We start from the raw sequence: 15,324 nt of genomic DNA on the forward strand, positions 1-15,324 counted from the left end.
CTCTCCTCCCCCACCCTCTCTCTCTCTCTCTCCTCCCCCACCCTCTCTCTCTCTTCTCCACCACCCGCTCTCTCTCTTCTCCCCCACCCCCTCTCTTCTCCCCCACCCCCACCCTCTCTCTCTCTCTCCTCCCCCACCCTCTCTCTCTCTCTCCCCCCGCGATTTCCCGAGGCTCTCTTCCCCCCCGCCCCCCGCGATTTCCTGAGGCTCTCCCCCCCCCCCCCCCGCGATTTCCCGAGGCTCTCCCCCCCCGCGATTTCCCGAGGCTCTCCCCCCCCCGCGATTTCCTGAGGCCCTCTTCCCCGCCCCCGCCCCCGGCGATTTCCCGAGGCTCGCACCCCCCGCGATCTCACGAGGCTGTGTGCTGGCGTCACGAGGGCCGTGCGCATGCGTGCCGGCGTCAAGGCGGCTGCGCAACGGCCGTGCGCATGCGTGGTTGCCGTTTTTAAAAAAAAGCCAGAGCGGGCTCTCGCGGGCGGGCGGCGCATGCACGGGCGAGGCGGCCCGCGGGGAGTAGGCAGGGAAACCCCGCGGGCTGGCGGCCGTTAGAGCGGGGAGTAGGCAGGGAAACCCCGCGGGCTGGCGGCCGTTAGAGCGGCTCACTTCGGGCCCCGACACCGTCAAACCTGAGAGGGGGAAGTAGAGAGAGACAGAGAGGGAAGTAGAGAGAGACAGAGAGGGAAGAGGAGAAGGAGAGAGAGGGAAGAGGAGAAGGAGAGCGAGGGAAGAGGAGAAGGAGAGAGAGAGGGAAGAGAGAGAGAGAAATTTTTGGAGCTTCAGGCCTGCCTGCAGCGGGCCTGGAGACCAGCACCAAGTCCCCCCTGCACGAGGGTGAGGAGGAGGAGGGGGGGGGGGGGGTTGCTAAACACAATATAAAACTGAAATAAATTGTTAATTAATTCCCTAACACATAATTCAAATATTTACCTTAGTTCCCTAACACACAGAAAGTGTGGGGGAAAAAAATCGTGAAAAATCAAGATGGCGGCCACTCACCTCGGTTCAGAAGGATAAGGCCCGCCCACACACGCACCGATTGGTCGACCGGTCAGGTCACCGAAGCGTAGGATTGGTCAATGGTCGAGTCACTCGACACAACTGTAGGAAGACCTCGACGTCAGACGGTCGCTAATGAGAGCGGAACGCTGAACATTTTTGGGATACCGCGGGCGGGAGTTTTGTCCGGCCGAAACGTAAATAGGCCTATAACCGGTCCGGAATCGCAAGCTTTCTTTTGAGGCGACGCGCGCGTCGGTACGCTCTGTAACTTCCAAACGCATAGAGACCAGGCGGACAGACAGACAGACATCGGGACAGACAGAAGAGCCGCTTTATATATATAGATAGATGGATGGGTGAAAATTGTGCAAAGTTCCATCTATGATATAATTGATCTGTGATCAAAATATATACATTTCATACATATTAACTAAAAAAAATGTGCAGTCACTGAAAAGAGCTTTGTAATGTTCAGAATGTTTAAAAAGTAACCTGGGTGGAACCAGACTGATGATGATGCAAACTGCATGTGCACTACCTGTAGACTGCTCCGGACAGAAAGTCACCTGTTACAAAAATTCAAATAACTATGGTGATCTAACCCATGAGATAGCAGTAACTATTACAGGAAACTTTGGTTTATCCGGAGGTTAACTGTCTGGAATGCTCGAGCCACCGGCAAAAATCAGGAGCCGTTTCGTTAGGTTTTTTTTCTTTTCGTTGCTTTTTTTTCACCAGTCAGGCTCTGCAAGGTCTCGCTAAAGCTGTTGCTAAGCTACAGAGATGCTTGCAAGGTACGGCCGACTGTTTAGAAGCTGTTGCTAAGCAACAGTGTTTGTTGCCAGATATGGAGCTCAAAATCTCCGTATGTTTCAACATTAGCGCTGGTTTGTCCGGCAGTTTTGATGGGACGGCAACAGCTCGGTCCCGTCGGTGCCGGATAGCACAAAGTTTCCTGTACTACTATTTCTGGTTTCAAATAGAATGTTTTACATCCCTTTGGTAAGGAGCATGAAATGGTATTAGCTGGCTGGAGTGTCATGCTGTTTTGATCCTGCACTATTGGGCTTGGAAGGAGTGCGGCACAGATTCACCAGAATGTTACTGTCCTCCACTCCACAGTGGTTTAAAGTGGTTGTGGAGTTAGTTTCCTACTTGCATCTGCTCACAAATATTGTTGCCTTTGGATAGGCAAAGTGCAGAAATTAACAAAGTTCTATTGACCAAATGAAGTTTTGTATTAAAATGTATTCAGTGCTCAATACCAGCCTCAGTTATATATAACTGACTTTAAAAGCTTTAGGTTGGATAGGAAAAGTTTAGTTGAACACTGCTCATTTATAATTAAGGCCTGTCAAATTAAGTAGTGAAAAGCAGAAATCGGCTAGACGTAATAAAACGAGTGGGGAAAGATTTGGATGAATTTGGGCCTTAAATTCAGAATGTCCGAAATGTGAGAGGTCCAAACTCCATACATACAGTATGAACAAACTAGACCACCACAGAAAGAGATGCATGGCAGACATCCATTTACAGATAACCAAACAGAAATGCAAGCAAAACAAGGGTTGTGCATGTGCAGAATAAGAGGAATCGACACATTGCCCCTTTGTGCATGTAAATCCACAATACATGGAAAAGCACAAAAATCATAAATTGTTCCAAATTTGTCTAAATTTGTATTTTTCACTAAATATGTACTCAACACTGCGATAGATGGTTGTGCTTCATTGTGTAATAAATTTAAATAGTTATCAGAACTGTTTTAATCGAGAGGTAAAATTGAAAAAGCGTCTTTACTCAGCATCAGACACCAATCAAAAATATCTGCTGAAATAATGAGTCACGAGTACATCAGGAGGTGAACTGGTAATGGAGTGAAGTGGGAACAAAATGAGAGCAAGGACTTCTAAAACAGGACTTTGCTGAAAGTGGGAAGTAGATTATAGAACTTGCTCAACCTAAAAATGGCAGCACAGGAAGAGACAATGATGTCATTCTTGCAAGATGTGGGAGTTTTGACACCAGGTGTTGGCTTGGGAAGTGTCATCAACTCTCATTGCTTGACCTCAAAATCTCAGAACTCGAGAAGGAGATTGAGACATTGGGGAGGGAGAGTAGTTTTTGGAGCAAGAGTGAAAGGTTAGAAGAGGAGTGGTCAAGGAAACTTATGCTCTCAAACAAATTGGAAGCTCTAGCTGTGGGGAAAATAAGGGCGCTGGGCAGGGCCATCAAATAAATATCAATGGCACCAAAAACCAGTCATTGTGGCCCATGTGGAGTCAAAGATGTAGGTAAAGAAAACCTGAAGTCATGCAAAATGAAATTAGAAGATTAGGAGACAAGGTTAGGAGCAGGTTCGGAACTTCACAGTTGGTAATGTCAGAATTACATACCCTGGCATGCTGTAGAATAGAGGACAGGAAGATTAGGGAACTCAAAGTATAGTTAAAGGTGTGGTGTCAGTAAGCGGGATTCCACTTTGTTGGCACTGGCACCAGTTCTGGGACAGATGGGAACTATGTTGCAAGAATGGGCTACATCTGAAGATGGAGGGTGCTAATGTGCTGGCAAAATGGCTAAATAGGGAAGTGCTGAGGTATTTAAACTAGAACGGTGGGGGGGGGTGCTAGGAACATCAATTCAACCAGAATCAGCTAATTGTGAAGGGACAGTTAGATGAAGATAATATTCATGCAGAAAATAATTTAGCAAGAGGAATATGGAGTAGAGGAATAGAATCAAATGGAATAATTATAAATGAGAAAAAGACTGAAGGAAAGGTAAGGGGTAGCTTACACAAAAAAGAAAAGCATCAGGGGAGGGAGTAGGGTTAAAAAAAAGTATAGATTAAAATGTATTTATTGCACTGTGCAGTGTGGAAATAAATTGGGGGAACTGGATGCAATTATTTTACAGGAAGATCTAGACAATAACATTAACAGAAACCTGGCTGCAAGCTGGACAAAAATGGAAAATAAATATATTGGGATATCATATATTTAGGAGAGTTAAGAAAGATAAAAAAGCAGTGTGGCAATATTAGATAAAAAGGGAATGCATGCTGTAGATAGGGTTGATGTAGACAGGAAAGGGGTAAAGACAGAGTCAATATGGTTGGAGTTCAAAAATAAAAAAGGGCTTGTAATAACACTCTCGCTTGAGTTAGAAGGTTGTGGGTTAAAATCCCACTCCAGAGACTTGAGCACAAAATCTAGGCTGGCACTTCAGTGCAGTACTGAGGGTGTGCTGCATGTCGGAAGTCTTGTCTTTTGGATGAGGCGTTAAATTGAGGTTCCGTCTGCCATCTGACATAAAAGATCATACACACCTCACCTGTGCACTTTGCCCCTCCCAACATCAGTCTTCACTTGGGTGATTGGAGCTAACACGCTTCAGCCAAACAACCTGCCCCCCCTCCCCCTGCCATATTGGTGCCCAGAATCCAGCTTCCTCATCTGAGCACATCACAATCCCCCCTCACCACTGAGCATCACTTAGGTGATCAGAGTTAACCATCCTCCCTTTCCTCCTCCTCTCCACCCTCCTCTCCCTTTTCTCTCCTTCTCTCTACTTCACCTCCCTCCCTACCCCGTCCTTCATTCCCATTCTCTCTACCTTACCTCATGACTTCACTCACCCCACTTTCCTCCCATTTCCCACCTTTCCCTCCCTCTTCCTTCCCACCTCCCCATGTCTTTCATCTGCCACCTCCTTCCTCTCCCTTCCTGGTACCTTTTTATCCCCCACCCTCTAACCCTGCTTGACCTGAATACTGTACTTGGTCTTGAACAAAAATAAGGGTTCACTGGTTGGAGCAGAGGTGCTGAAGAGCACAACCTGCTGGCCACCACAAAAGATTGCAGCCTCTGCTGTTGTCAGTCTGACCTGTTTCAAAAGGTCACCTTTAAATAGACATTGACTAGTTGTAATTATACCGTTGCTGATCCAGGCACTTCAATCAGATTCCTATGGATATTTTACAAGGCTTAACGACTACAGAAAAAATGTGTCGCTTCAGAATTTCTGGGATAATATTCATTCCTTTTATGGGGGAAGGGGGCACGATACAAGAAAGGCTACAAATGACTTACCATTTAATTCAGCTGTTCCGTTTTCTGTGTCCAGAATCACATTCTGATCCAAAATGAGTGCTTGAGACTCCTGAGCTGATGTTATGTCACAACTCGATGGGATCAGTCCCTTTTCCTCTAGCAAGCGCAGTTGTTTCCTTTCTTCTCTTTCCTTCAATATAATCTAACAGAACAAGAGTAATGTCATAATTTTGTGTGAGCAAAGCACAACCAAACTACAGAAAGAATTCCATCCAGTGGAAAGTAAAACAAAACATAGAGGCCCGGATTTTGCAGTCAGCAGCGAATGAATGGCATCAGTCGTTCATTACACTTACATAGAATCATAGAATGGTTACAGCACAGAAGGAGGCCATTCAGCCTGGTCAGCTGGCTCCCTGCAAGAGCACTTCAGCTAGTCCCATTCCCCCACCCTTTCCCCGTAGCCCTGCAAATTTTGTTCCTTCAGTTACTTATCTAACTCCCTTTTGAAGGCCACGATTGAGTCTGCCTCCACCACTCTCTCAGGCAGTGCAATCCAGATCCTAACCACTCGCTGCGTAAAAAAGTTTTTCCTCAGGTCGCTTTTGGATCTTCTGCCTATCACCTTAAATCAGTGTCCTCTGGTTCTTGACCCTTCCGCCAATGGGAAGAGTTTCTCTCTATCTACTCTGTCTAGACCCCTCATGATTTTCAACACCTCTATCAAACTTCTCTGCTCGAAGGAGAACAACCCCAGCTTCTAGTCTATTCGCGTAACTGAAGTCCCTCATCCCTGGAAATATTCTTGTAAATCTTTTCTGCGCCCTCTCTAAGGCCTTCACATTCTTCTTAAAGTGCGGTGCCCAGAACTGGACACAATACTCCAGTTGTGGCCAAACCAGTGTTTTATAAATGTTCATCATAACTTGCTTGCTTTTGTACTCTATGCCTCTATTTATAAAGTCTAGGATCCCGTATGCTTTTTTAACTGCTTTCTTAACCTGCCCTGTTACCTTCAACGATTTGTGCACATATACCCCCAGGTCTCTCTGTTCATGCACCCCATTTAAAATTGTACCTTTTAGTTTATATTGCCTCTCCTCGTTCTTCCTACCAAAATGTATCACCTCGCACTTTTCTGCGTTAAATTTCAACTGCTACGTGTCCGCCCATTCCACCAGCCTGTCTATGTCCTCTTGAAGTCTATCACTATCCTCCTCACTGTTCACTATACTTCCAAGTTTTGTGTCATCTGCCAATTTTGAAATAGTGCCCTGTACACCCAAGTCCAAGTCATTAATATATATCAGGAAAAGTACTGATCCCTGGGGAACACCACTGTATACCTTCCTCCAGTCCGAAAAACAACCGTTTACCATTACTCTCTGTTTCCTGTCACTCAGCCAATTTGGTCTCCATGCTGCCATGGGCTTCAACTTTGCTGGCAAGCCTATTATGTGGTACTTTATCAAATACCTTTTGGAAATCCATGTACACCACATCAACTGCATGGCCCTCATCAAAAAATTCAATCAAGTTAGTTAAACACGATTTGCCTTCAACAAATCCGTGCTGGCTTCCCTTAATTAATCCACACTTGTCCAAGTGACTGTTAATTTTGTTCCGGATTATCGTTTCTAAAAGCTTCCACCACCGAGGTTAAGCTGACTGACATGTAGTTGCTGGGTTTATCCTTACACCCTGAAGTAAGATATTAAAAAATTGGGTATAACAGGGCAAGACAACCAGTATTCAATTGCAACACCAATATACAAGGTAGAGGGAATTGGTTAATTCATACTCTGAGTTGAACAATAGAGGTCTGTATATTGCATTTACCCAGCTAAGTTTTAAACGTGATTAAGTGACTTCAAATGCTGAGAGATTAAACTGCAGAACAACCCATAGGAAGATTGAGGAGGATGTGTGTTTGGTCAAGCAGAGCGACACATATGCACCTAAGAATTCATTTATTGTAAATCACAACAGGGTTCCATTCTTCAAAATATAGTGGGGCTAACTAGAATGTGTTTGCTTTGCAGAGATGACCCGAAGCGAGACCGAAAGTCTGTGTTTTGCACGCCTTAACAAGGACTGGTACCTTAAGAAAACACTTAACAAGCAAAACCATCTGACTACGGGCAAATGGATGGTTGTAAAGTAATTATGAGGCCCATGGTCACAAGAGGTGACGGGACCAACTGATAACGAAATGTGGGGATTGGGGGCGGCAAGAAGATGAACTGTTACGGTTTTATAATTGCAATTTAGCTATAATTCTGTATATGCTGATAAGCTTATCCCCGCCCCTAGGGCAGGGCCTTAATTTTTGTATAACTGTGTGGACTTTGAGAGGCTCATTGGAGTTTGAGTCTTGTGTAGGGACACAAGAAATTTCTCCCCAGGCCTGAATAAACCGTTTTGACTTCAATTATTGGGTGTCTTTCTTTCTTTCAACAAGCCAGTGACGTCGACCTTGTATATCACTTGGTCCGCACTTTGGGGGCTTAAATCACACCCTTTTTTGAAAAAGGGTGTACCATTTGCAATTCTCCAGTCCTCTGGCACCACTCCTGTATCCAAGGAGGATTGGAAGATAATGGTCAGTACCTCCGCAACTTCCACTTTTACTTCCTTCAGCATCCTAGCATGCATCCCATCCGGTCCTGGTGACTTATCTACTTTAATTACAGCCAGCCTTTCTAGTACCTCCTCTTTATCAATTTTTAGCCCATCCAGAATCTCAACTAACTCCTCTTTCACTATGACTTTGGCAGCATCTTCTTCCTTGGTAAAGACAGATGCAAAGTACTCATTTAGTACCTGAGCTATGCCCTCTGTGTAGATCCCTAATTGGCCCCACCCCTCCTCTTACTACCAGTTTACTATTTATATGCCTATAGAAGACTTTGGGATTCTTTTTTATGTTAGGCTTGCCCACAGACTTTCTATGGGCTTTTGCACTGGAACTTGCGGTGATTAGATATCCATTTTGGCACAGCGCCCTCTACAGGGAATCTGGGACCTGTGTGCACAGGGCAAGCAGCTGTGTATCTCCTTAAGCAATCAGATAGAAGAATCCTTACTGAGGCACAGTCTGAACCAGGAAGTGTAAGTTAGAAGTTAACTCTATACCAAATCATGTACAGAAAGCGAAATAAAAATGATGGGATTGAGAGAGATGAGAGACAGAAAGAAAAAGTAACAAAAAAAGTAATTTAAAAAAATCTCCAACAATAATTAAAATGTGAAGGAACGAGACTCCACACTTACAAAAGGTTAATTTTCAGTACCAGAGAGGTTGTTTGGCAGTAATTAAGACATATCATGCTGTTAAAAATGTACTTACACTGAAATGGACAAGCCCTAACTTTTTCTGGTGTGTTTAGTGGATATTTATCACGCAAGTATTGCAACTTCACGCCCTTCCATGTATTTCAATGCCGAGTCTCTCAGTGAGATACCGGCATAATGGAGCTTCTGGAGGAGGAGGGCAACTTCCCGATTTCCACATTTAATTGCGCATTGGCGATCACTGGAAGTTGCTGTCCAATTTACTCTTCAATAACGGTGAGCGCCGATAGCCTCACCGTTATGTTTACCACAAAATCCAGGCCAGAGTGAACGTTTCTGGTACTCAACTGCAGATTATTTTTTAATAGACTTGACATCACAAATTGTATAGCAGGGCGTCATCACATTACGATGAAAGAATGCATTGGTGCTTGCTGCCTACACAAAAATAGGATTATTTAATAATAAAATCTAAAAATATCAAAGTTATTGACACACCATACAGGGTGATGGGTTTTCACCTTATTTTAATTTTCAAAGTTCTCATTCTTTTGTATAAATCCCTTCATAGTCTCACTCCTCCCCATCTCCAGCAATGCAGCTCCCTCTCTTCTCACCCCCCGAACTCTCCTTTCTTCTGACTCTGGCCTCCCTTTGTCCATGCCTTCAGCTGCCCAGGACCAACAATCTGGAATTCCCTTCTAAAACCCCTCTGCAGCTCCCTCTTCTCCAGAGCATTGGATACCACTTCCTAGACTGCTAACAAGGAAACAAAACATTCTTTAATTTTTTTAAATTAAAAAGGCAATCATCTATCACTGTGATCCAGACAGTGAAGAAAATCATTTGTCTGCCAATGCAAGCAAAATCATAGTGCAGTACAAAAGATTTGTTGACAGAAGATATATTTTCTGGAAGTTAATGTAGGATAATAAATAGTTAAGTGAAAGATCAATAACCCCAAACATGAGTCGATTAAGTATTCAAAACATATCAGCTGCTTGTTAGCACTCTAGCTTGGCATTCCTAATTTCAACTGTCTCTCCAGAAGGAGGATGGCAAAGAAACTCATCAACCCATCTTCAACTCCACCTCAAACCGATCCACAAAATACAATTCACTTTAAACCCTCTTTTTAAAAAGTCTTGCCAATGACATACCCTAAACAGAATCCATTATGATAACCCGCCCACAGCTCCAAACATTTCAGACAGCAATTTACATGTATTTCCTTCAATCTAGTGTAGCGTATTTATTTCCTACATTGTGGTCTCATATACATTTGGGAGACTCAACGATTAAATTACCTTTTTGCTGAACACCTCCATTCTGTCCACAAGTGTGACTCTGACTTTCCTGCAACTCATCATTTTAACTCTCCCTCCGATACCTACTCTGACCCATCCACTGTCTTTGGCCTCCTAAACTGCTATAACCAAGATAAAGCCAGGCTTCAAGAAAAGTATCTCATCTTTCTCCTGGGCACTCGGCAGCTCTTTTGTCTGAACATTGGCCATAGTAATGTCAGAACTTAGCTATATCCCACATTTTCCTTCCAGCATGGACTACTGTGGCTATGTAGTGCATCTGGGAGAGGAGAGACAGGATGACGCTTCTGAATGTGGATCCATCATCAGAACACAGCATTGGTGCGGCCGGGCTTCTATGTCCAGTATTTCCTGTTTTAGTTCCAACCTCATTTCTTTCCTATGCTTTGTTCTGTTAATGTCTCTTCATTGCCTCACTGAGATGATCTTTTTGACATTATTTAACAGGTTCCTGCTTCTCTATCAAGCAGTTCGAAGGTTGATCAACCCACTAACTTCTTGGTGATACTATCTTTTCCCTCCCCCTTCTTCCCTCCACCCCCGCACATTACAACTTACAAAAAGGTTCGATTATCCTTCCAATTCCAGGTCTGAAGAAGGATCGACACCTAACATATGTTGACCAACTTTACCCTTACAAATATTGAAGGACTAGCTGAGTATTTTACTCTCTGGTGTAGCAAGAATGTTTTGCTGCTAGTTTTTATTTTAATTCGTTCATGGGATGTGGATGTCACTGGCAAGGCCAGCATTTATTGCTCTCCCCACTGAGAAGGTGGTGGTGAACCGCCTTCTTGAATCACTGCAGTCTGTGAGGTGATGGTGCTCCCACAGTGCTGTTAGGGAGGGAGTTCCAGGATTTTGACACAACAGCAACAACTTGTATTTATATATAGTGCCTTTAACGTAGTAAAACATCCCAAGGCGCTTCACAGGAGCATTATAAAACAAAATTTGACACCAAGCCACATAAGGAGAAATTAGGGCAGACTGGTCAAAGAGGTAGGTTTTAAGGAGCACCTTAAAGGAGGAAAGAGAGGTAGAGAGGCGGAGAGGTTTAGGGAGGGAATTCCAGAGCTTAGGGCCAAGACAGCTGAAGGCACGGCCACCAATGGTTGAGTGATTAAAATCAGGGATGCTCAAGAGGGCAGATTTAGAGAAGTGCAGATATCTCGGGGGGGAGGGGGGGTGGGTTGTGGAGCTGGAGGAGATTACAGAGATAGGGAGGGGCGAGGCCATGGAGGGATTTGAAACCAAGGATGAGAATTTTGAAATCGAGGCATTGCTTAACCGGGAGCCAATATAGGTCAGCGAACACGGGGTGATGGGTAAACGGGACTTGGCGCGAGTTAGGACACGGGCAGCCAAGTTTTGGATGACCTCAAGTTTACGTAGGGTAGAATGTGGGAGGCCAGCCAGGAGTGCATTGGAATAGTCAAGCCTAGAGGTAACAAAGGCATGGATGAGGGTTTCAGCAGCAGATTAGCTGAGGCAGGGCGGAGTGAGATGATGTTAGAGAGGTGGAAATAGGCGGTCTTAGTTATGGCGCAGATATGTGGTCGGATGCTCATTTCAGGGTCAAATATGACACCAAGGTTGTGAACAGTCTGGTTCAGCCTCATACAGATGCTAGGGAGAGGGATGGAGTCGGTGGCTGAGGAATGGAGTTTGTGGCAGGGACCGAAGACAATGGCTTATATTTAGTTGGAGGAAATTTCCGCTCATAGTTGGACAAACAGTCTGACAATTTAGAGACAGTAGGGGGGTCGTGAGAAGTGGTGGTGAGGTAGAGTTGGGTGTAGTCGTCATCGTACATGTGGAAACTGACGCTGTGTTTTCGGATGATATCACCGAGGGGCAGCATGTAGATGAGAAATAGGAGGGGGCCAAGGATAGATCGTTGGGGGACACCAGAGGTAACGATGCGGGAGTGGGAAGAGAAGCCATTTCAGGTAATTCTCTGGCGACGATTAGATAGATAAGAATGGAACCAGGCGAGTGCAATCCCACCGAGATGGACGACGGTGGAGAGGCGTAGGAGGAGGTTGGTGTGGTCAACCATGTCAAAGGTTGCATACAGGTAGAGAAGGGATAGTTTACCTTTGACACAGTCACATAGGATGTCATTTGTGACTTTAATAAAAGAGCCAATTCGGTACTGTGGCAAGGGCAGAAACCTGATTGGAGGGATTCAAACATGGACATCCGGGAGAGATGGGCACGGATTTGGGAAGCGACAATAAGTTCAAGGACTCAGTGACGATGAAAGAACGGCAATATATTTCCAAGTCAGGATGGTGTGTGACTTGGAGGGGAACTTGGAGGTGGTGGTGTTCCCATGCGCCTGCTGCCCATGTCCTTCTAGGCAGTAGAGCTCGCGGGTTTGGGAGGGGTTATCAAAGAAGCTTTGGTGAGTAGAGGCAGTGCATCTTGTAGATGGTACACACTGCAGCCACGATGCGCCGGAGGTGGAGGTAGTGAATGTTTAAGGTGGTGGATGGGGTGCCAATCAAGTGGGCTGCTTTTTCCTGGATAGTGTCGAGCTTCTTGAGTGTTGTTGGAGCTGCACGCATCCAGGCAAGTGGAGAGTATTCCATCACACTCCTGACATGTGCCTTGTAGATGGTGGATAGACTTTGGGGAGTCAGGAGGTGAGTCACTCGCTGCAGAATACCCAGCCTCTGACCTGCTCTTGTAGCCACAGTATTTATGTGGCTGGTCCAGTTAAGTTTCTGGTCAATGGTGACACTCAGGATGTTGATGGTGGGGGATTCGGTGATGGTAATGCCATTGATTGTCAAGGGGCGGTGGTTAGACTTTCTTTTGTTGAAGATGGTCATTGCCTGGCACTTGTGTGGCATGAATGTTACTTGCCACTTATCAGCCCAAGTCTGAGCATCGTCCAGGTCTTGCTGCATGTGGGCGCGAACTGCTTCATTATCTGAGGAGTTGCAAATGGAACTGAACACTGTACAATCATCAGCGAACATCCCCACTTCTGACCTTATGATGGAGGGAAGTTCATTGATGAAGCAGCTGAAGGTGGTTGGGGCTAGGACACTACCTTGAGGAACTCCAGCACCGATGTCCTGGGGCTGAGATGATTGGCCTACAACAACCACAGCGATCTTCCTGTGTGCTAGGTATGAATCCAGCCAGTGGAGAGTTCCCCCACACCCCCCCCCAATTCCCACTGACTTCAATTTTACTAAGGCTCCTTGATGCCACACTCGGTCAAATGCTGCCTTGATGTCAAGGGCAGTCACTCTCACTCACCTCTGGAATTCAGCTCTTTTGTCTATGTTTGGACCAAGGCTGTAATGAGGTCTGGAGCCGAGTGGTCCTGGCGGAGCCCAAACTGGACATCAGTGAGCAGGTTATTGGTGAGTAAGTGCTGCTTGATAGCACTGTTGACTCCTTCCATCACTTTGCTGATGATTGAGAGACTGATGGGGCGATAATTGGCTGGATTGGATTTGTCCTGCTTTTTGTGGACAGGAGATACCTGGGCAATTTTCCACATTGTCTGGTAGATGCCAGTGTTATAGCTATACTGGAACAGCTTGGCTAGAGGTGCAGCTAGTTCTGGAGCACAAGTCTTCAGCACGACAGCCGGAATGTTGTCGGGACTCATAGCCTTTGCTGTATCTGTTTCTTGATATCACGTGGAGTGAATCGAGTTGGCTGAAGACTGGCTTCTGTGATGGTGAGGACCTCGGGAGGAGGCCAAGATGAATCATCCACTCGGCACTTCTGGCTGAAGATAGTTGCGAACACTTGAGCCTTGTCTTTTGCACTCACAGGCTGGGCACCGCCATCATTGAGGATGGGGATGTTTATGGAGCCTCCTCCTCCTGCTAGTTGTTTAATTTTCCACCGCCATTCACGATTGGATGTGGCAGGACTGCAGAGCTTCGATCTGATCCGTTGGTTGTGGGATCGCTTAGAGCGGGGCTATAAAAGGCCCCAGAGACCAGGTAAGGCGTACCAGTCTCCGAACTCGGAGGGAAGGAGAGAGGTAAAAAGTAATCCAAGTGTGACGTCACCAGAAAGCAGGTAAGTGATTGGTTGGTAAGTAGTTCTCCCTTTTTAAGCTTAAATCTCTTTGGTTTATAGTTTCTAAGGTGTGATATTCACCATCTAGAATCGGGGCAGAGGGTATTTAAGAATAATATTAATAAATTTAATTAATTACATAGAATGGGAGATCAGGTGATGTGTTGCTGCTGCAATATGTGCAAGCTGGTGGACACCATTGATGCTCACGGTGATCACATTTGCAGTAAGTGTTGGCTGCTCGAGGAATTCCGGCTCCGTGTTGAAGAGCTGGAGTCCGAGCTTCAAACACTGAGACACATCAGGGAGGGGGAGAGTTACCTGGACTCTGTGTATCACGAGGTAGTCACACCAATTAGATTCATTAATTCAGATGTAGTCCGTGGCCAGGATGGTGTGACTAGAAGTGAGGCAGGTACGGGGATCCAGGAGGTAGTGCTGGAGGAGCCGCAGCCCTTGCACTTGTCCAACAGGTTCGAGGCTCTTACTCCCTGTGAGGATGGGAACAGGGACTGCGGGGAGGATGAGCAGCCTGGCCACAGCACTGTGGAGCGGGGGGGCCATTCAAGTGGGGGGAGTTAAAAGAAATGTTGTAGTGGTAGGGGATAGTATCGTTAGGGGGATAGATAGAGTTCTTTGCAGCCGAGAGCGAGAGTCCCAAAGGCTGTGTTGCCTGCCCGGTGCCAGGGTTAAGGACATCTCCTCTGGACTGGAGAGAAACTTGGAGTGGGAGGGGGAGGATCCAGTTGTCGTGGTCCATGTTGGTACCAATGACATAGATAGGACAAGGAAGGAGGTTCTGCTGAGGGAGTTTGAGCAGCTAGGGGCCAAATTAAAAAGCAGAACCACAAGGGTAATAATCTCTGGATTATTACCTGAGCCACGAGCGAATTTGGCTAGGACAAGTAAAATTAGAGAGAGTTAAATGCGTGGCTCAAAGACTGGTGTGGGAGAAATGGGTTTTGCTTCCTGGGACACTGGCACCAGTACTGGGGCAGGAGGGAGCTGTTCCGTTGGGACGGGCTTCACTTGGCCAGTGCTGGGACTAGAGTCCTGGCAGATCATATAACTAGGGCTGTAGAGAGGGCTTTAAACTAACTAGTGGGGGTGAGGTTCCTAGAGAGCAAATAATAAAAATGACAACAGAGAAGGTCACAGACTTAGGTAGCAGTGGGGAAATTAAAAACCAGAGCGTGTCAGGAAGGGGCAGAAGGTATGGAGTAAAAGGTAAAGTAATAAAAAGGGCAAAAGCAGGAACTAAGTGTCACAAAACATCTTTGAAAGTTCTTTATCTGAATGCACGTAGCATTCGTAACAAAATAGACGAGTTAATGGCACAAATAACTACATATGGGTATGATCTTGTGGCAATTACAGAAACATGGCTGCAGGGTGACAATGCCTGGGAATTAAACATACCAAGTTATTTAACGATCAGGAAGGACAGGCAGGAAGGAAGGGGAGGTGGGGTGGCTATGTTAATAAAGGAAGGAATCACTGTAATACAGAGAAATGATATTGGGTCAAAAGATCAGGATAATGAAACAGTTTGGGTGGAGGTAAGGAATAATAAGGGGAAAAAAACACTAGTG

General features: G+C 45.7%; 1 protein-coding gene across 4 annotated transcripts in view; it reads right to left on the reverse strand.

The window, feature by feature from the left end:
- LOC147124294 (selenocysteine insertion sequence-binding protein 2-like) overlaps window positions 1-15,324 on the reverse strand; it is a 171,901-nt gene that overhangs the window by 58,091 nt on the left and 98,486 nt on the right. For all 4 annotated transcript variants that reach the window (XM_085984698.1, XM_085984717.1, XM_085984726.1 and 1 more), the window contains one exon: window positions 5,094-5,256. In XM_085984698.1, coding sequence (XP_085840824.1) covers window positions 5,094-5,256 — 163 coding nt within the window. The remainder of the gene's footprint in view (window positions 1-5,093; window positions 5,257-15,324) is intronic.

This window comes from Somniosus microcephalus, chromosome 1 (assembly GCF_052327205.1).
Source record: "Somniosus microcephalus isolate GS21.2 chromosome 1, FLI_Smic_1.0, whole genome shotgun sequence".
NCBI lineage: Eukaryota > Metazoa > Chordata > Chondrichthyes > Squaliformes > Somniosidae > Somniosus > Somniosus microcephalus.